The 22,556-nt window shown below is 35.2% G+C and overlaps 2 protein-coding genes across 5 annotated transcripts in view; one reads left to right on the top strand and one right to left on the bottom strand.

The window, feature by feature from the left end:
• The first annotated feature begins 324 nt into the window (after positions 1 to 324).
• Positions 325 to 4,174, top strand: LOC120623229. The gene is made up of 4 exons (XM_039889145.1): positions 325 to 389; positions 1,233 to 1,423; positions 1,995 to 2,175; positions 3,914 to 4,174. The coding sequence occupies exons 1-4, from the start codon at positions 350 to 352 to the stop codon at positions 4,096 to 4,098; spliced, it is 597 nt and encodes a 198-aa protein (XP_039745079.1). The 5' UTR covers positions 325 to 349; the 3' UTR covers positions 4,099 to 4,174.
• Positions 4,175 to 19,584: 15,410 nt separating this feature from the next.
• LOC120623303 (dynamin) overlaps positions 19,585 to 22,556 on the bottom strand; it is a 48,175-nt gene continuing 45,203 nt past the window's right edge. For all 4 annotated transcript variants that reach the window (XM_039889257.1, XM_039889258.1, XM_039889256.1 and 1 more), the window contains one exon: positions 19,585 to 21,614. In XM_039889257.1, the coding sequence (XP_039745191.1) occupies positions 21,551 to 21,614 (64 nt within the window). In that variant the 3' untranslated portion in view covers positions 19,585 to 21,550. The remainder of the gene's footprint in view (positions 21,615 to 22,556) is intronic.

Here is a 22,556-nt window from a genome sequence, read left to right as displayed (position 1 = left end):
CTCATACTTCAATTCGGGTAAGTTGGATAACCGCTCCTTATTAACAAACCCATAATAAGAGCATCTTATGCACTATATGCTTTGAGTATTCGTTTTTTGTTTTTTTTCAGATCATGAAAACGAAGTAGATACTGTTAAATGAGAGTCCACTTATCAATTCTCTTTAACTTGATATTGTTGTTTTTTGTATTTCCTTTTTTTTACTTTCTGTAGTTTGTTTTACTGATTAAAATAACAACTCCAGTTTATTACAGCTCCAAGATGGTACGTTAATACTGTTATCCTTTCGACACACTTTTAATCAAGTCACTCAATTCATTACATCTCATGCTGTATCTCATGTCTCAACATGTTTAAAGTGTCGCCGGTTTTATTTCTCCTGGCTTTTGGTTTGTTTTTATTTTTTAGTACTTTGTCTTTTCCAACTTAACTTTTCTGATTATTACTTCGCATATTAAAACTTCGTATCTGTATTACGTTGATTATTATTGATTATCCTTTTGTTTGTTTAAGTTACCTACTTTCTTAGCTATATTGTTTTTGCTCCCTCAATTTAACAAATTAAATTCCTGTACTTATATGAAATACTCAGAGTATAATAGTATTATACTCAACTACATTATACAGCATTGAAGTCCCTACAAAAGAAATTTGTCCAGAAGTGAACCCTTATCCTTAGTGAACGGTTATTTGTGTCTCTTAGGCATTTTTTTGACATCAACAATTATATTTTGGAAAAGTTCTAACGATCTGGGGATATAAGCATGCCGTGTAGGTATATATTAATTAGGTATATTATAATCAATCCAAAATTATAATATTATCAAATCATCTTTATATCCCCTGATCGTAATAACTTTTCAATTGCCTAAGAGACACAAATAACGTAACGTTCACTGGAGGACATGGACATGGACAAATTTCTTTTGTAGCGATTTCAATATTTCACGGGTGTAACCGAAAAAGTTCAGTGGCTCTCTGCGACTCTATGGTTATCGTCTAACCACCTAGTTACAAAGAATTCATTTAGTAGCCGGTTACTTTATTAGACTGTATCATAATAACCAACAAGTACAGTCAAGGGCTAACTTGTTGTAGAATAATAAAAATTATAAAGGTTGGGTGAAAAATGGGGAACCAGTTTTATTAACTCTGACTAATCAATAACCTCTGAATTATAAACTCTGACTTATACATATAACATAAGATATGATTTCGATTTAAATTTACAGCACTCCACACGGCAGTAATAGCCAAATCACCAGACAAATCGAGCGGCCCAAACTGCCAGACCTTCTCTCAAGGAGTCAAGTTCAATGAAACCGAAGCGATCGGTACATGGCATCTCCTACATTTCAGGACGGAGAAAACTAAAGGCTCCGGTGACCCTCACTCTGTGGAATTCACACCTGTGAGCGAAGAGGTAAAAATAGCTCTACAGGCATATTCAAGTAGCATCTTGTTATCTGCTTTAATTTTATTTTTTTATAGTAATCATTGACGGACCAAGCAGATCCAACCATCCATCATATCACAAGCCATCGCCTATAAACAGATCAACACTTCGCAGGGTACGCGAGGGACAAGTCCTGCAAAATGCCGCAATGTGTCCATCATGTGAGACGTAGGTGTTAATTAAGCTTCGTTTGTTGTTAAATACAACCACAATCACGCCCTTCAGACAGGAACAGAAGAGAACTGCTTTGGAACAGAATGAAGCATGGAGGTAGTACTTTCTCTGACGAGCTCTATCGCGAAAAGCTCTAAGTACTTAAAATTTTTGAACCGGGGCTTATTACTTTATTTTAGATAGAGTAACACGCCCACAGATTACTACTTATTACCTGACACTTTCTACAACAATATCGTCCAGTGCAAATTCGGAAAATAAAGCCACATACACTACAGCAAAACTTTTTGCGTACCTGGATACCATACCAATGTATAATATTAAAATTTTTAAACACTTTCGTTGTTTGTACAATAATTTTCAGGAAAGGAAGAATATAGAAGAACTTGTAGGAAAATATATAGAAAACCTCGATTGGAACACGCTTTCCCTTAAAATGCAGATACCCTATCAAACTGGCGATTCTAACATAACTCGGACTTATTACCTGGAGAGGCTCGAGGGAAACGGCTCTTACAGGACTCTACAAATGCCTCTACCTACAGGTGATTTAATGATAATAATAATCATTTATTCAAGCTTTTTTTTTCTTTATTAATTTAGATTTCTTACATTATCTTATTTTATATGCTTATAATTAACAGTTTCGTAAGATACAATTTTTGAAAAATAAAAGTACAGCCCTGCTTCTGCGATTTGATACATCGGCCAGGCTGTTCTTCCTATACACATAGATAAACTAAAACTATAAAATTTACACACTTACAATAATTATTACTAAAAATTTATAATCTACTTTACTACTAATCTACTTTACTACGAGTTTACCATGTCAGTGTAAGATTGCAAGGCAGATCTTTTTCGCATCAGAGAGCGCAGCTCATAGGGGGACACCCCAAGGTGCCCGCAAAGGAACTCATGGTCCAGGCGGAGTCTTCCGAAGCGGGGACATTCCCGAAATAGATGGTCAAGGGTTTGGCTGGTAGAGTTGTCACAAGGGCACTTATCGTCAGTGGTGATGTGGAAGCGGTGTAATTTATTCAAGCCTGAGAACTGTTTGTTTAGAACAGAGACAAAGAGATTTTAATGCCTTACCCTCTGCGGTAGGAAAACCTGTGTTGCAAAGGGTAGTTCCTTCCTGACATTTAAATACAGATTAGCTTAGACAAAATCTTTAAAGATCGATCTCTTCGATTTGAATACACTCTTAAGGTACACTAACAGGCCTAGACTATATGCCAGCTAGGTCAAGTTAGTATTTCGGATATTTTTATGACTGGCAGCCTTATTTAGTAACTTTTCTGTCAGTTCTTCAGCGGTTCACCTGCGAATCTCCATACTAAAATTGCGACTGTTCCTAAAAAAATAAGTCTTTTGCACAAGAATTGCACTGGTCGCTTATTATAGGCCTCATAAGAAAACTCAAAACGATAGCCCATCAAGCGGTGATAGCCCTGTAGTTAGGGAACTTGACTCACCTTTCGGGGAGCCAAGTTCGAATCCCAACACCTCTAACTTTTTTAAGTTATGTCGTGGATTTTAAGTAATGAAATATCACTTGCTTCAACGGTGAAGGAAAACATCTTGAGAAAACCTGCATGCCTGAGAGTTCTTCATTATCTTCTCAAAGGTGTGTAGAGTCCACCAATCCGCAATGGGTCACGGTCTTAACCATTTTTACTGTGGGAGGAGACCCGTGCCCTGCATTGGACCGGTGATGGGTTGATTTGATGAAGAAAGCTCAACGATGGACGGTGGAGAGCTATGCTCCGAGTACGTGATTAAATCAGAAATGATGAAATAGTAGAAGTACAGCTACCGACATAGCTCAAAACAAAGTCGTCGGAGCCACTGAACATCTGGTGGGCTGGTGGAATTTGGAACGTCGTTAAAAAACTCCATATCCAGCACGAGGACGTGAATAAGTTGATATGATGATGATGAAGGCCCTCTTTAACCCCCACGCAAAAAACGACGGGTTGATTATAAGTTTGACGTGTCTGTTTGTGTGTCATGTTCGAACGGATGAACCGATTTGATTTAGTTTTTTTTTAAAAGATTAATCGGTACAATATGGCCGCCTGAAAATGGCGGATCACAATTTTTTTTCACAATTCCCTAAGTATGGATATCAAATTACAGGACTTGGCAGGCAGAATAATGTATCTACAAAGCACAGAAATTCGGGTTTTAAATAATACTCTATCCACGACTCAAAACATGCATGCATGTAAAATAGCAATCAGTAGTTAGTAAACTTAATTGTTTCCCTTATTTGCACAGCTAAACTTGACATAATGGGATTCAACCGGTACCCAATGCGCCTGAAGATCATCGAAGGGCAATACCTCGGTATGATGGACTGTCACGAGAAGTTTGTCTTTCTTCTGGGCAAGAAACCCGAAGGAAAAGAGACAGACGATCGTTTCAAAAAGATGATTGAGACGTACTGGCCGGAAGAAGATTGAAACTATTTAACATTAGCATTAATAATTATTTTCTAATTATTAGTAGTATCTACTGGGCTTAATAAAATAACCGTTGTTTTTTAATGCCCTTTACAGCAATTTTTATACAATAAAGCTGATTGTCTCCAGCGTCTTAGGTGTTTAATTGAAATGAAAATATGTTGTTTCTAAGTTTGGTATTTGCAATTTCGAGACTGTTGTCAACCGTGCTTACGGTGTAGGCCGACTCAGGCGTAGGTACTTTATACTCTGTGGTTATGACGGATCGCATATCAGGATGAAATATCCCGTGTTGGCCAAAAATCATATATGTCGGCTACTCTGGTTTTTCTCCAGATCTCCTAATTCCTAGATAAAATTGATTAATTAATTAAGTAGAGATTTAAGTAGAGTTACCCGGAGTCGATGCATGTAAAACATCGTATTCTAAAACACTTCGACCTTTCTTTCCAAGAACATAGTTAGTTATCATTGTTAGAAGTCATAAATGTATGTCATCAATTATCAATTTTTATCATACATGTTAGAAAATAATTTGGCTTAGAACTTTGATTTAAACATAAGATTTGTGCGTTACATAGCAACGGACACGAAACAAACAAAAAGCATTCAAAAGTCGTCATTATTTGGATTGTTACATATTCCACAAAGTTAAATGACGCAAATGAGCAATTAAAGTGTAATTTTCCCTGTATACAATAAAAGCTGTTAGCAGAGGGTGCGAGCCGCAAGTTAAGGGCGCACAGCTGTAGTTCGTGTTACAGAATACAGATAATATATTATTGAAATGCTAACAGACATTTGACTGGCAATAATAAAATCTGACTTTACAATCCATAGATAATAAACTAATACACTACTTAAAATCATTGGAGTAGTTTGATCTCAGCTGTTCGTATAAGAGAGGAAACCTCTCCTGCTGCAATAAGATGCTGAGTATTCCTAAACGAGGATCGCACAATTTAATTTATGAATTTCTCCGAAGTAAAAAGAAGATATTCTTGACTACATTATTGTCCAAAAAGGTTTTGCGCTAACTCGATATAATGAGATTTGGTTAAAATATTCAAAGTACGTCTAACGCAAATAGAAAGTGCTTAGGATATTTTCTTAACGTAGGAATTACTGCTTATTTTGGTTACAATAATAAGTTCAACCCCATCTCATTGTGGGAGGAGACCCGTGCCCTATAGTGGGCTGGTAATGGGTTGATATGATGATGATGAAATATGAATAAGTTATTTTAGGTGGCGTTTTAGTAGGCCAGGTTCCGAAATCAAACGAGATGAGTGACCTTTGATTTTTAATGAGATTTAAGTAAATTTTTAAAGATAAAATCTGCAGTTTTATCCACTTTCCGAGCATGAGCGCACGCATCAAATCATCATCGGAAGTAAACTGTCTTTTCAAGGTGGACGGACGGTGGACTTTTACTGTTCTTTGGCAGGTGGACGTAAATTTGGTCCATTATCAGTGTATAAGAAACTTTTGTCTCCTGTCTATGCTAGCCGTGCGGTGGTCTGACGGTGCGGTAAAAACTTAAAGGGGAAACAATATGGAATAGTTCCTAAGCTACAACATATATCCCATAGAACTACGATAAACTCCGTATCTTAAGACGATGATCAACCCTTGTACATAATATACATAAACAAAATAATAGGTAGGCACCTGCAGCTGCTTAAACAAAAAGTAAACAACTACGAGTAATTATAGGAATATTAAGTTCCAATTACAACACTTCCGGTACAAGATACGTACAAATATCAAATAATCGTAAAATCAAGTGAACCATTACTTTCCACCCCATCGCAACCCCTAACCACTCAAATTAAGTGTGGCTCGATCAACAGTCATTTTCGGTTACAATTAACCACACATTTGAGTGAAAAGTCAACCACCCACTCCAATTGATTTATTGTGTTCTACGAGTTCCGCCATTGTGTGGAACTTTTATTGTATTTTACACGAACATATCGCCACCTGGAAGAGCGAAAGCTACGTAATACTACCAACCAAACCAACTATAATATTATAAATGTCAGTGTAAGTTTGTTTGTTACGCTTTCACGCAAAAACTACTTAACCGATCCATGAAAATTTGTATACATATTCTTGGAAGTGTTAGAAGTAATATAGGATTCTTTTTATACCGACATTTTAAGCTCGGTTCCTTTGGGAGAGGGGATAAGTGTTTGAAGATTTTACACCATAACTCCGACAAGTTATAACCGATTTAAATAATTATTTTTGTACTATAGAGGTTATAATATGTGTTTAATTTTGCCCAAACTGTGGTTGGAGATAGAGGACAGAACTCCTCAGCGGACAGCAGCAAACCCCTCATTTAAGGCTTAGCGATACTACATACTTTAATTTTTTTTAGATCTACAACTAAATTTAATGCCACATCAAAAAACAAAATCAAACGCAGACGAAGTTGCGGGCAACAGCCAGTATATAATATTTGTCGACCGATTGGTGCAGTGGGCAGCGACCCTGCTTTCTGATGCCAAGGCCGGGGGTCCGATTCCCACAGCTGGAAAATGTTTGTGTGATGAACATGTATTTTATAAGGATTTATGTATATTATTAATAAATAAAATATTCATCAGTCATATTAGCACCCAGAACACAAGCTACTTTGGGGCTATATGACGATATTCGGGCGATATTTCAATTTTTAAATGTAAATAATTCCTTACCATAGTTTGATTATGAAAGAGAGATTCTTGGCTGGATCTTGGCTGACACACAATTGTGTGTATTGACACTTATTTAATTACCTAATGTAAATAGTAGTATCTAGCGCTTTTCATGACAGAGCTCGTCCGGGTTATTTCTGCCGCAAAGCACCATTTTTGCAATACCATGATTGCCGGCTTAACATTTACGCCTCAGACTGATGGACACAGTGCGGCACGTTTCGTGACGTTTTCCTTGCTTGTCCTGAGAAGTGTTTCTTTACAAGCGATGGTTTCCTCCTTATCATCCCTATCCCTATCCCTATCCCTACTAATATTATAAAATGTAAATGTATGTTTGTTTGTTACGCTATCACGCAAAAACTACGTAACCGATCCTCATGAAACTTTGTACACATATTCTTGGAAGTGTTAAAAGTAATATAGGATACTTTTTATAAAACAAATATATATGTTATAATATGTTATAATATATATTTAATTTTGCCCCAACTTTGTGTAGATCTGATGAATGTGTATGAAGATAGAGGACAGAAGTCCTCAGCGGAAAAAACAAAATCAAACGTAGACGAAGTCGCGGGCAATAGCTAGTATTAGTATAATAAAGGCGAAAGTTTGTATAAGAGTGAGTATGTATGTAACCTTGGATTAATACAGCAGCAGCTTACCCGGATAAATCCATTGTTCCAGCTCGATTTGTGAAAAACTTAATTTCACGTCATAAGCTATAACTAATATGAAGGAAATAAGATAAGTTAAGCACCTACTAACATAGTTTATAAGTATGTACTAAGAAATGGTTCTTGGTAACTTGAAATAAAAGTTGATTAATCTTAAGATATATATACATGTAATTATATATAAATTGCTGAGTTTCTTGCCGGCTGCTGAGTTTCTTGCCGGCTCTTCTCAGTGGAATCTGCCTTCCGAACCGGTGGTAGAGTCACTACAAACAGACGGACTTGACGTTTCAAAAGTGCTTATTAATTAGGAATGTTATTGTTAGTGCTTATCAATATGAAATAAATGAATTTTGAATTTTGAATTTTTTTGAATTTTGTAATTATCCATAGCAAACTTCCATGAAAGTTCCTAGTGCAACTAAAAAACAAAGTGTGCTCAAAATGACCTATTCACATCGGGGCGCACAGATAGTTTGAATCGTTCATTCCAGTAAGCTTTTTGAAAGTGTTATATCAATGTACCATGGCGTGTGCCATCAAGGGTGCAACGCTGTTCATTTGTCTAAACGCAGTAGCGCTTTGAAGGGCCCTCTACCGGCAGTCGGCACCCTACCCTACGCACTGGGAAAGTGTTGCACTTTACAAAAAGTTAAAACGATTCAAGTACTTTAGTCAACTCTCCAGTAGTCATTGCGTAAACCGCGCTTGCCATTCCTTTGTTTTCAGCCGATAATTGATGATTTCACTATACAAAGAGAACTTTTTTAAAGACCACTCTAACGCAGCGGTGAGCTCTGTGATTTTAAATACAAGGTCCCGGGATCGATTCTTAACAGTAGAAATTTAGGAATTTATAATTTCTTGTTTTTCTCTGGTCTCGTCTGGGAGGCTTCGGCAGTGGCTAGTTACCACCGTACCGACAAAGAGGTGCCGCTAAGTAATTTAATTTTCCGGTATGTTATCGCGTAGAAAACGATTAGGAGTAGATATGGGTTTGAAATAACTGCCATACCCCCAACAGGTTAACCCGTTACCATCTTAAACCTTATCATCACTTACCAGCAGGTGGGACTGCAATCATGGGCTTACTTGTAGTGGTATAAAAAAACCACAGATTTTTTTTTTTTTCGTAATAAATAAATAAATATACTACGACAATACACACATCGCCATCTAGCCCGAAATTAAGCGTAGCTTGTGTTATGGGTACTGAATAGCTGATGAATATTTTTTTATGAATATAATACACATAAATACTTATAATATACAGATAAACACCCAGACACTGACAGACATTCGTGTTCATCACACAAAACATTTTCCAGTTGTGGGAATCGAACCCGCGGCCTTGGACTCAGAAAGCAGGGTCACTGCCCACTGCGCCACTCGGCCGTTATGATTAATTTCCAAACAGAGTAATTGTTTGTGGAAACCTGAAAACATTATCTTCGTCAGCCCAGCATTGATGCGTGGGTATATACCTACCTCCTCAGGCATAGGTAGACAGCTTAGGCCTTCCACACTGCTCTAAGGCGGGATTGCTGGCTGTCATATTTATTTGATGATAATCGGGACTTTCAACAGACAGTACCTATATATTTGTTTGCCTTGCCTTCTTCCACGCCTCAATATTCCAATTTATAAAGTTAGTAAGGAAGAAGGCGACTCGGGGCCGCATGCAAAACTCTATGACATTCAACACTGTTCACAAATTATTAACTTTAAGTAGACATCATAGTTTGGTATAAATCGAAACCGTAATTTTAATTTGAAATGTGAAAGAATTCGCAATAGCCCTGGTCAAGTGATAACCGAGTAGGGATAATGTGAACTTCGCACACTATTTGAACTGAACTTCGAATTCGAATGTGTGAGAGCTTTATTTCTCCTTCTTCAATAGCCAATGCCCAGTCGCCTCGTAAGACACCCGCGTTTAGAGGTAAGGTGTGAGGAGGCAATGTGTAACGGCCGTGAAAGTTTTATGTAATATGTAATAACGTAATTTTCAGGACTACAGTGTTTACGCATTTTATACGTTCTGTAATCAACGCTATGTAAAGAATTTAAAGCTCAAATTTCATTGCTGTAATTCGAGTAGTCGTGAAGAAAGAGAAGAATTGAGTCGATTAGTGTGTGAAGGGTATTAAGGTCGCCATTCTTAGGCAATTAACCGCGACAATCGATCGCAGCGATTCATCGCTTCGAAACTTCCGTCCTCACACATTTGATCCATTGCTGTGATCGAACGCCATGACTTTTTGCATCGGGATGTGGTACCACAGAAAGCGTTTGCAAATAGAATGTCACAATCAGTAACTTGCGAAAAAATATAATATGTGCAAGTAGCTTGCACCAGTAAAATGTCCAATATATTAACGAACGAATGTGTAAAACAGTATAGCAAGAAACTCGTGCGACACTTACGCGAGTGTAACTACTAACTTGTGGAAACACGGCAGATTGCATGCGATCTTCGAATTGATGGCACATGCTATAAATATATGCACATAGACGTGCATTGCGTAGTCTTCGATAGATTGCCAAACGATGGAATTCCCCTTTTGTGTGCCCTTAAGGCCATGCGAACAAAGTTGCCGGGGCATCTGCCAGTTAATGATAAATCTGCAATTACTTACATTGTCATCCACATATCCCGATAAACGACAAAGGTATTTCATTCGGTTTATTTAAGTATAAATATACGTTGAAGAACATTATGGGTAGATAGGTACTTACAATGTTACATTTTGTAACTTTTCAAATTATGGTTTTGAGTGTCATTAAGTCAGGAATTCTATACAATTACAAAAACTTCATGGCCGACTCAATATTAAAAGTTCGAATTATGTTAAGGGCTCACCTTAGCTAAGTTCTCTATTTTTTAATCATAAGCTAAAATTTATTAGACAAGCTTTAATTATAGCTAGAGTACCAATGGTATTTGGTTCCGAAATCTTCTTAGGCTGTGAACCACTATGATTGTATACGATGTTTATGACGGACACTAGGTACTTATATAGAAAATATCTAAATTTTTTTATACTTGAAGAATTTCCATAATCGCATCTAAGGAAGTAAGACCCAGGATGGCTGATACTTTCATGTATATTTCATCCACGTGAGCGAAATCCGTAACAATTTCCATAAAAATATTTACACAAAGATTTTAGGAATTATGTTTACTTATATAAATAATAAAGATAAATTCTCAATCGCTACAAATGCCTATATACCTAATGCACGCCCTTAATTTCATGTGATATGAATCTTGACGGAGAAATCGCCAAGACTAGGTAACGCCGATAAAAAGTTTTTCAATTAGTTTCATATTAGAGTCATTACAGTAAGAAAATATTAGCGTTCACTTTTATTAAAGTTTTACTTGAAGGGAATTATGATTTTATATCATGAACGCTTACCTAACTACCTTAGCTATATATAATCTTACACATATATTAACTAATTTCTTGAAAATACCCTTTGTTTCTCTTTTTTATTAATGAAATCAAATGTGCCTAACTTATGCAATTACTGTACATGTCATGCTCGTTTGGAATGTGGCTTAGAATGCTCCCTGCATTTCCGCGCTTGACAGCCATGCTATTCCTCTCTACAAAAATGATTACACCGCAATTTATACACTTTATTTGTACGACACAAAAAAAAGTATGGGCAGGAAAATAAGATATTTAAAAAGAACGATACAAAACGAGACCTTATCGCTTAGTAGCGATCTTTTCCAGGCGACCTTAGGATTCGGAAAACCAAGAGAAACAGAACGGATAATACACACCTACCGATATACACCGATAATACACTAATACTTATGAAGATTACACCCATAAAATAATGAATGAATACACTTTTATTGTACACCAAAGAAAAAAAAGTAGTTACAAAGATATAAATTCATATAAAGAGAGTACAATTTGGTGGCCTTATCGCTACATAGCGATTTCTTCCAGGCAACCAATGGCGTAAAAGGAAAAAACATAGAAATAATATTATTCATTAAAAATTATAAAGTAATAAATACTATAAAATCATCATCTTTAACCCATTACCGGCCCAGTCATTAACCCATTACAGTGCACGGGTCTCCTCTCAGAATGAGAAGGGTTTAGGCCGAGGTCTACCACGCTGGCCAAGTGCGGATTGGTGGACTTCACATGGCGTTGAGTACATTATGGAGAAGTCTCAGGCACGCAGGTTTCCTCACGATGTTTTCCTTCACCGTTTAAAGCAAGTGATATTTAAATTGCTTGAATTGAAAACGCACATGACTCCCAAAAGTCAGGGCTCGAATATGAAAAGAAAAGCCTACTACCGATACATAAATATTACTAAGAATAAATCATCTAATGTCGTCTTTAGCATTAACAAATAGATACGACTCTTCAATTAACAAGCTTTGTATTAAACTCCATGTAGGGCTGCCTGGAGGCAGAAATTTTAATTTGTAATAATTTTGTATATTTAAAATTAATTGATTATTACTGTGTTTAATTAGGTATTCTGTTATATAATAGTGTAGATGGGTCATAGTTACCAAATAAAGAATTATTAATATTATTATTTTATTGCTCAGTCATCTTAGTACCCATAACATAAGCTACGCTTACTTTGGAGCTAGATGGCGATATGTGCGTTGTCGTAGTATAAATACTATATATAAAAAATTGCTCGATATAATGGGTTTTTACAGTAGGTATGTTTGAAAATATGTAGTTACCTTGACTGTCGAATGCTTAATTCAGGGAGTACATTCCACAGTTCAGAAGCTTGAACAGTGAAAGAATTCTTATAAAACTTTGTTTTGTGCATGCTCAGTCAGCGGCTAGAACGTAAATCAGATGGCACTCCAAAAAATATGAATTTCTGCTGATTTAAGTATCTAAACGCACTGTTGGCGAAATATCAAGCTTTCCTTTCATAGGAAATCATTCAAAAATTCTTACTTTATTTTATAAGGTAGCTTTATTTTTTACCGCACACCCAAAGGTAGTGTAGCAACCTAATTAGTTCGTGTAGTAACCTTACGTTAATTGGTGGGAGAATTCGGACGCGACGCAACAAGCGAGGGTGACTTTCTGGCTTGTGGGAACTCGCCTATTGCTAATTAAATTAGACAACTGTTTAATTATCGTATCGATACAGTTACGTTGCTTAGTTGTTAGTACAGTCGTCATACGTTTTTTGGTTTCTCAGTAACAAATATCTGAGAAAGTATATTTTCGAGATAAATAAATCCATAGATTACAGATGATATTTATTTATTTATTAAAACAACTTTATTGCATAATATAGGAAACACAAACAGGAACACTCACTTAAACATAATTATGTGCAAAAGGCGGCCTTATCACTAAAAGTGATCTCTTCCAGGTTACCTTAACTAATGGAATAAGGCAATGAGTGACAGGAAATCGCAATTCTATGCATATAATACACACACACATAGATTTACACACTATAAAAATACATAAATAATTAAATAAAACAATAAATGTAATAATATATCTACATTAATACACATACATTTAGTATTAACATATTTATAGTGACAAACAGTGCCTCCTTACACGATGATGCTTGCACAATACGACGAAAAAATCTTCTGATGATTTGGCACATCATCAGATGATATTTTATGACGTTACCTTTGTAGAGTTTTTGAAGGACCTATATGCTTGCTATACTGACCATGGAGTCGCTTTCGAGTATTGAAGCACTAAAACAAAGCAAAATTGATCTAATATCAGATACTAAAAGTTGCAAATTCTGTAATCCTGTATTTCATTAATATACTTACAAGAGCACTTGTAAAATAAAATGCAGTACAAAGTGCAGGAAAAATTGAGCTTTAAAACCATATATATATACTCGTGTATATATACGTCAATTTCGTTTTAATCTGTAGTAACTAACCTAGCATCGATAGTCGAAACTGACTTTCGATAAGAAGCAGAGCATAGTCGCGGTCTTATTACTTATTTAACGAAATCTCCATAGAAATAAATAACTTGTTTCCTAGGTACATGTAGGTAGGTATTATCCTGATCTTTAAATATGATACCGATAGTACCGATTTTCATTTTGCTGACAACATGTACAACTAATTAGTATACGGCCCACAGGTACTTTTTAACGAAAAAATAAATTTCAGTTGATATTTCCGTATTACAGTTAATAATAGACTTAATCTAACGAAAGAATTTAGGCGATCGAAAAATCGTTGTATAAGATCGTTCAATTCTGATTTAATTGTTACCTGTCTACCTTTAATATTACTAGGTATAATATTACCTATACCTAGTAAATAATTTCTTAACTAAGTATCTTATAATGTTGGTACTTAAACAGGGATTCCGTTTTGAACTTTTTAGTGTTATGTGTGTTTCAAAAATATTATAAAATAATAAGATACCTATTTACATAAAGAAAATCTGTCTTTTTAAAACATATTTACCTTGGTTGATATCTAATACAAAGTAAGAAAAGATTGTGTACGATACCAGAAGCTTAGCATAAAAGTCTAAATGGTCTATTTATTTATTTATTAGGCCACTAGCATAATAATGTTCATACAATGTTTTATTTTCAGACTAATCTGCGTGCCCTTTGGCAAAGGCCTCCTTCAATCGTTTCCAATCTTCTCTATTTATTTCTCGGCTTGTCCAAGTTATTCCTGCTATAGCCTCGATTTCGTCTCCTTATCCTTTGAGTTGTTATCTCTTCCTCCTCTTTCCCTTTCTAGGGTACCACACATTAACTTTTTTTTTTATTCTTTTTTTTTTAATGGCTTTTACAGAACAGCTGCATGTCAGCCCTATTGTAACCTAAGAAACATTAACTTTACATTTTATCAGCAAATAATCCACATTAACTTCTTTGCCCCCTTTTTTCCTCACTCCGAATAGTGCAGAGAGTAACTAGTATTTATTATTTATTAATTTAAGGAGTTTACTTCTTAGTGTTACTTCTTGTATTCTGGTGACTTTCCTGATATTAGCATTGTCTGTTTTACTCTTACCTAACTGGTTCGGAGTTTGTGTATTTGAGGTTTGGCCAAACGGACTGGGTACCTATAGATAGTTGACTAAATAAACCCAAGAAAAAATTAGCGGTGTTAAAGGATTGTGTATTTGTGTTAGTCTATGTGATCGTGCAGCACAAAGTTTTGCGTTGTGTAGGTATCCTTTCGAACGTAAGTTTTTCATGGTAAATTAATAAATATTAAGTTACAAGGACACGCTACAATATAATTTTTATCGTATTACTATGTTAGCATTCTTCTTTTCGTGTATCGGCTTATTGGGCCGATATTGATGCAGTTCTTTGTATTATGTAAGTATACTTACAAGTAGGCAGATATCATCTTAGAGACCTCTTAGAGGTCGTTATAAACTCATAGAAAAATCATAGCACATAGGAGGTCCCTAGGTACGGTTTAATTTGTCTCAAATTATGATAATAATACGTAGAGGTTAAAGTGATTTTATAAAAAGACGGTTTCTATATTGTATTGTTTTGACAATCAGATTCTAATACCTATTAATATAAAGTTACCCGTACGGGTAGCATAATGAACAAGGTATGATAACTAGGTATGCCTCAAATTATACTTACCGCTTAATTTGCATACAAAATCCTAAGTAACCAGCTACATAACACGATAAGGGGAATGTGACGCCAATGATTTACAGACATTAAATTACCCCTATTATCTTTATTAACCTTGCCAGGAAGTGTATCGTTTGTTAGGAGTAAACTATGGGTAGGAAACAGCCTATATGGAATTCCGTACCTAGGGGAGCCTAAAGCTTCAGTATTTCAGTGCAATTTTGATCTAACTGATTATGATTCGCTAATTTCAAAATTTAACCACGCATCATTGAGAGCTCTAGATGTAGTGTGAGATTTTCAACCTACGAGCAACGTCTTCCGTGTGTGAAAACTCGATCGTGAGAAAACTAACTACATATATATATATATATATATATATATACGATAATATATATATTATAGTAGTTAGTTTTCACACTTTATATAAGGAATGAAAAATGTTATTTAAAATGTAGTTACAAAACTTGAAAACAGTATTGTCACTAGATGGCGCTCTTTCGATTTCATACAAATTACAAATAAGATAGCTTTCACGTGACCGAATAAGTAGATAGAAAAACTCGCACTTGGCATTCTGCTCTAAGAATTGTTGATTATAGAGGTAGGTTACGTACCCACATAACAAAACATAATGCGATGTAGCAATCTACAAAAAGACCCACTGTGTTAAAAATCGAATAGGCCAAAAAAATAGTACCAACTAGAACCTTCACAGAAAATCACAAACACAACACAAACTTGATTTTTTTTGGCACTAACCGACAATCGTGATCCTTCAATATTTATTCAAAAAAAGAGAACCAACAAGAAAAGAAAATAAGTGTTTCATCAGTGTGTAGGTGCATCTCCAAACGCATTTTTAGCTGTCGGAGGAAAATAATGTTTTTTGCAGACTGCTGGATAGAGTTGTAGAAAAATACCAATATTGACGTGACAACGTCTTATAAATTGGTTTGCCGGGTGACACTTCAAGAAACTGCGTTACGCTCCGCTCACGTTATGCGCTCACAATGAGAGCGAGTGAGAGGCACGCGTCCCTTCCACTCGGGCATGGTTAGCCCGCCTAAGAGCGAGAGAGACAGACATAAAAAGTGTAGTTTTTACCCTTTGTAGTAAACGCTGTTTCATTGTACGCAAATGTATTGCAAGTTATTGTATGTATATTTGTATATAAATACGTATGTATGTGTAAAGGTAAAAATAAAATTTTGTTAATATGAAATTCAGTGCGAGATTCTTTGTATAAATTAATGTTTTAAATATAATTCTTTGTATAAATAAATGTTTTAAATTGTTCCTATTATTTCATCCTTCTTCCTACTATACGAATGAAAATTCACATTAAAATTATTTTACCACTCAAAGTCGTTGTCACGTAAAACTTTCGCCCGTATACCGACTTTACAGGCAACCAATTTTTTTTTTTGTAATACATATTTCTGTATGACAGAAAAATTAAAGCGAGCCGGAAGTCCAGCACGCCTGCCTTTTTTAAAGTGTGTGAAATCTTCAAATTGGCACTTGGCCAGCGTGGTAGTCTAGGGCCAAGACTCTGCTCATTCTGAGAGGAGATCCGTGCCCTCTAGTGGGCCGGCTATGGGTAACCTACCGATGACCCTAAATCCAGTTACAGGTAGGTATCAGGAATCTATCACGGATGGGCCGCGTTCTTGAAACTTCATGACATGCCATGGATTAAGAATAGGATAATTTTAATTCTGAACCGATTTGTTACATTTACTTACTATTGCCTAACTGCCTCGTTGGTCTAGTGGTTAGCATGTTCAACTACGGATCACTAGGTCCTGGGTTCGAATTCTGGGTTTGGCCAAATATATATACAAGAATATTATAAGCTAGGTAAAATAGCTGTATACTTGTTAGTTAGGCGAAAAAAATAAAACAACCTCATTATGAAACTACTGAAACCATAATAGATAATAAATTTTAACAAAGATTCAAGAAAATAAGGTCTCCTCAACAATAGGATGGCTGAGCTTAACTCCACACAATTATTCAAAGTGTGGGACAAGCCGTTACACTATCGAAAAAATATTTTTCTTTTGTACCTCTGTAAGCGGTGCACCTCTGTTCATTCTAGGGATTGGGAAGACCTGATGTAAGGATTTTTTTTTTATCAACAAATTTTCGGTAACAGTCCGGAGTTAGGAAGTTGGTGGTGTCAGTCCCTGCGCCTCGGAGAGCACGTAGGTCAATTAGGCAAAGGTGTAGGTCGCGTGATAATAGTAGCCGTTACCCGCATTGAAGCAGCTTGCAGTGTATTGGGTATATGCTGTAAAACATTTTCTCCTATAGGAGACAAGGCAAGCAGTGGGAAGGTAAAAGGCTGCGGATGTCTTACCTATTCTACGATCACATGAATTAAGTACTTTTATTAGGTAGGTGCAGTTAGTAATAACCGAAAATAAGTGCATAGGAATAGATTCTTCTTGTTGTCTACGGCCATTAAGGAGAGATACGAAGGCAATAGAATTACGGGCCACTGAATAATTTTATACGAGAAATGATTGATACAACAATCACACGTAATTAGGTGTACCATAAGTTTTCGTTTATGGGGACCAAATCACTTAAGTAGATGCGACACCTACGTTAATGCTTAGTAGCTATTATGGTTAAAAAAACACATTTAGACAAAAAAAAAACATTTATTAGCCGATAAGCTCACAGCTTCCTGGTCGCATAACTGACAAAATGGGGTTGGTAAGCAATACCAAAAGGGGCACAACTTATTTCAACTACGAACCATAAAATCACAAATTAAAAACTTCAACATAATTTAAAGCTGATTACTAAAAAAAATGAGCCAACCAAAATATAACTTTAGATGATTACAACTTTGAACTGAATGAAATCAAAGTATACATTCCTTCTTATTAATTTTCCTTATTACCTACGTTGCAATTTGTGTTATTGCCATAATATTTTTACTAATGCTACTTACTCGTAGAATGAGTAATTAGAAGTAAGTCGCTACAGTCATTACTTTCTATTTAATACACTTTGGCTTTTAATTTTTGATTCTAGTTATTTAATGGCCAATCAACCCACATTGCATAGACCAGCTTGGTGGGTCTGTGCTCTAAAAGCGTCTCTCTTGTGAGAGAAGAGGCCTCTTCCCAGCCGTGGCAGGACGTCAATCGGCTGCGGATGATGATGATGACCTATCTAAATAAACGCTTTATAAAGGTAATCCTCAACAAAAACATCTCATGGAGTCGAATGTTTCATTATAATATATTCATTTAGCATGCTCACAAAGTGAACGTCACCAAGTCTTTGTGAATAAGTACATCAATTAGCAACATAATATTATGTACTTACTAAATTATTACTGTCGGACAGTAATTATTCCCACCCGTAGTCGTGCGCACCCAAATGCATGGTGAACCTACTGGTAATCAGAATCGTGCCAGTGCGATTAAGCCCCAGAGACAGCCGCCGCAGGACCCAACAATTGCTCATCGAGCGACGATTTAATCAAGACTTCCTAATAGCCTTTCTTCTTTAAATCGTAATAATGGATAATGGACACTTTTTGTCTGCGGCCTGCGAGACCGTGTCTTTAGATCAATGTTGTAATTTTTGTAACGACTCAGTCTAATAAACCAGTAAAGAATATATTTGGGACCTCATGTTAATTTTTTACCTAATAGGTATAATTTCGGTGCTGTAACTTTAACACCTACGCCTCAGGTTTATGGACACACGACATTTTGCAGAATGTGTTCCTTGCCTCTAAAAATTGTTGCTCTGTGACATTGGTTTTTTCACTTGCCATAAGGAACCCTATGCTTGGTCCCTCAAATATGACTTCAACACAAATCTTAATTGATTGCCGACGCGTCCAAAGTGGTTGGGGAAAGAGCGGCAGCTTCGTCACTAAGCCTTCATTGGTTCTCAGAATTCAGAGGGAAAGTCAACCTCAGTGAAGCTCAGTCCTCTACTTAAGATGATGGTATAGCTACGGCACATTTGATGGACAGGTATTTGAAAAACTAGAGTAGAGTGCGATAGTGACAGATGTAGCTTTGACATATTTTACCCGTATATTTTACATACCTAGTTTTGTAATCCCATGTTTTCTCATCTAAAACTCAGCAAATTCAAAATGCGAATTTGGGTTGTATGTACACAGATTACATACGGATAAGCTCAGCCAAATTCCGCCTTACAGCATGCATTATAGTACCAAAAAAAAAAGATTTCATTTCACTAATACCTGATTGCATCAATAACCTGCGTAATGTTAAACTTTAATAAGAATAGGATAAGGACTATTAAATAATTCGTACGTTATCTGTTCAAGCCAATATCCTGCATACAAATCTTTCACTAAGAGCTTTAAACCAGGGGTTAACATGGGCGCCGTCAAATAATTATCTCTATCATTTTCTCGTCCTATTTTATATGAGGTAAAAAGTGAAAATTGGTACGAATGAAACTCCAAGTTCTTTATTACACAGATTTATTACAGTTCGCATACACAAGTACACCACATATAAATGTTCACAGTATTTTTACATCTATATACAAATATTATAAAGGTACATAATATTTCTGCCGCGCTAACTTCAGCTGAAGGAATGTGTGGGTACAAATATGAAAAAAAAACAAGTGATTCAGATTAGGTAATGGAATCTACAAGATTTTCCTTTTCCAGTGCGCAAATTTTAATATGGCATACATAATCAAATTAATACAGTAATTAAGTTTTTTTTTTGTTTCACATTAAAACAGTCATTAAAGATTTTAAAAGATTAGAACTTTGATAAGCTGCCATCCAGCAGTTAACGCTCTCTTAGCGGCAGGGCCACTGAGCTCTAATTTCATTAAAAAAAGAATAATAATAATATTCCCAGATGTGGAAAAAAAATTAGATTCTTTAAATTTAATGCAAACATTATGTTCAATAAATGATTTAAAAAAAAACTACCAAAAAAATATTGCGCAATCGTAAAAAAATCCTGTTATAAAATAAATAAAACTTGAGTTTTTCATTTCGAATTAAAATTCTTAACTTTGACTGCTTTACAAAGCTCTTATTTTTTAAATAACTTTTTAATGCGGAAATATTAAACTCTTGATCAGGTAGAAAGTAACGTAGTAAAGTGTATCTACTTTACAAGTAGTAATGAAGGCTACTATATATCGCAGAAGAAAATATTAATTCTGTGCGAAATTATTAAGAAAATCCAAAACTTAGAAGTCAAAAATCGAGCAATGGTGATTTAAGTAAACAGTGGTTAAATCTCTCAACAAAATAGACCGGTCTTAAAGTAGTCCCATGCTTTACACAATGTTCTTTGTGGAAAATGATAGTGGTTTTTGTTTAGTTGTTCAATATTTAGTTTACTTAGGCACCACATACTTCAATTTTATATAGTTTTAAATATTTATAGCATTTTTAACCTTAAAAAAAGCGCCAACGTTGCGCAGAATGGTATCTAGATAAAAAGAAACATGAATGATCACGAATCGTAGCAACTTTTTGAGGTCTATTCGTTTTATTTTGATCTTGACTTTAATTTATGTGATCAAATGGCAAACGGTATGATAACCTTGAGTGACTTTTAATTTTAATAACAAAGAAAATGAACTTTTCAGGTACAGCGGCGCATACGCAGCAGTTTAAGCTAAATGCCAAAATACAACAAATATGTTTTCTTTTAATATAAAGTAATCTCACGGAGGTGCACCGTTAAAAAGAATAAAAGCACCTCCACATATCACAAATACCTAAAGTATTTTTAATCATATTCCCCCATTAAGAATTTCAGCTAATAAATATCTTTTCGATAATTTGTATTAAATACCTATTAAATTAACTACATTAATTGATTTAACTATATAAACATTAAAATTCCAATAAGCTTCAACTACCTATTTTAGTTCGTTTTTATTACAATTTTACAGTATTATATATACACATTTAACGCATACCTACTATTGTCAAACTACATTGTCAATTAAATCTAGGTATCATATTATTTTATACAGCTTTAAAATCAAATGCAAATTAAGTTATACATTAAAATTAGGTCGAAAATATTAGTCCATTCAAATCAAGTACATTTTAAATTTATATAATTTTAAAATATATTGACTATGTAATGCCTGTACATTACAATGCATTTTTTCAAGTGTTATTATTTACACTTAGAGGAATTATTAAATATTTATTTTTAAAATACAGAACCGGCGGGATTTTAATCAAACTTCTTTGCAATGCAGCCACGGTCTTTCTGCCGACCAAATGCTGGAATAGACATATGCCTTTTTATAATCGGCCATCTAGTAGGAAACATCGCAGTTTCGATATGTATTTTAAAAATAAATATGTATTGCAACGTAACACGAACGAAAAGACATAATATTTACAGAGCTGCTTTTCACAATTGGCGGCGAAGGGCTCGTTCAAAAAGGCCGCCCGTTCTGCGGTCGCTCAGGCAGCTTCGGCGGCATATTTGTCATCGGGCGGCTGTTTATAATATTAAAACATATTAATTAAAATAATTATGTTAAGGTAAGCGATATTGCATTTTCAGTGTAACTTTGACAGACAGTGGAAAATGGGGTTCTATTTTCCGGGAGTCCATTAACAAAAATCTCTTTTTTAACACTATCCCTTTAGTAGTATAACGTCGGTAGTAGTAGTTTGATCACGCGTACAGCTAAATACATTTGCTACTACAGACAAACCAATCAAACCCTATAATTTGTAATATAATTTAATATTTATATACTTTTCCATTGACTGATTTAGTTACACTGAAAAGAAGAAACGGAATTTCACTGTAAAGAGATTCCGTTTCTTTATATTTACATGTATCACAATTAAGGAAAAAACAAGTGGAAAATATAATAATATCAATATGCAACAATAATAAACACTGTAATAATACGAAAAAGAGATATGAATGAGATATATGGTATGATATAAAATACCGCCGTTATTAATAGAGAAGTTTCATCATAAAGCGTGGATAGCGATGGGATGTAAATCCAATGACGCCTGACTCATCATGTACATACATGCGTTTCAGGAGCAACAACCATTCTGGCAATAGGGCAAGACTAAGAAGAATCATAAAACGCTGGCCATACTGAGGCGGTCTGCACGTTGGGTCACAAGCAAAAGCAGAGACGGCTAGAGTTTTATCTCACGACAATTATCATGATTACAGGCCCTGAAAAGCTTATATTATGTTCGTATGTTCGTGCCCACGAGATAATGGGCATGATGGCAAAGAATAGCTTAAATATAGTATTTATCCAATTGTCTTTGAATCAAGTATTATTAAAACGTATTTTTATTTATATTTTAAGTGCGATTGGTGTTTACTTTCATTAAATAAAACGGCGCAAACTAGCTATTGGCCATTTCAGCTGAAACTGAATTCAAGATTATAACGTCACTTCT

This window comes from Pararge aegeria, chromosome 4 (genome assembly GCF_905163445.1).
Source record: "Pararge aegeria chromosome 4, ilParAegt1.1, whole genome shotgun sequence".
NCBI classification, from domain to species: Eukaryota; Metazoa; Arthropoda; class Insecta; order Lepidoptera; family Nymphalidae; genus Pararge; species Pararge aegeria.
Note: the sequence above shows the minus strand (reverse complement) of the source record. Positions and strands in the feature narration are given on the sequence as shown.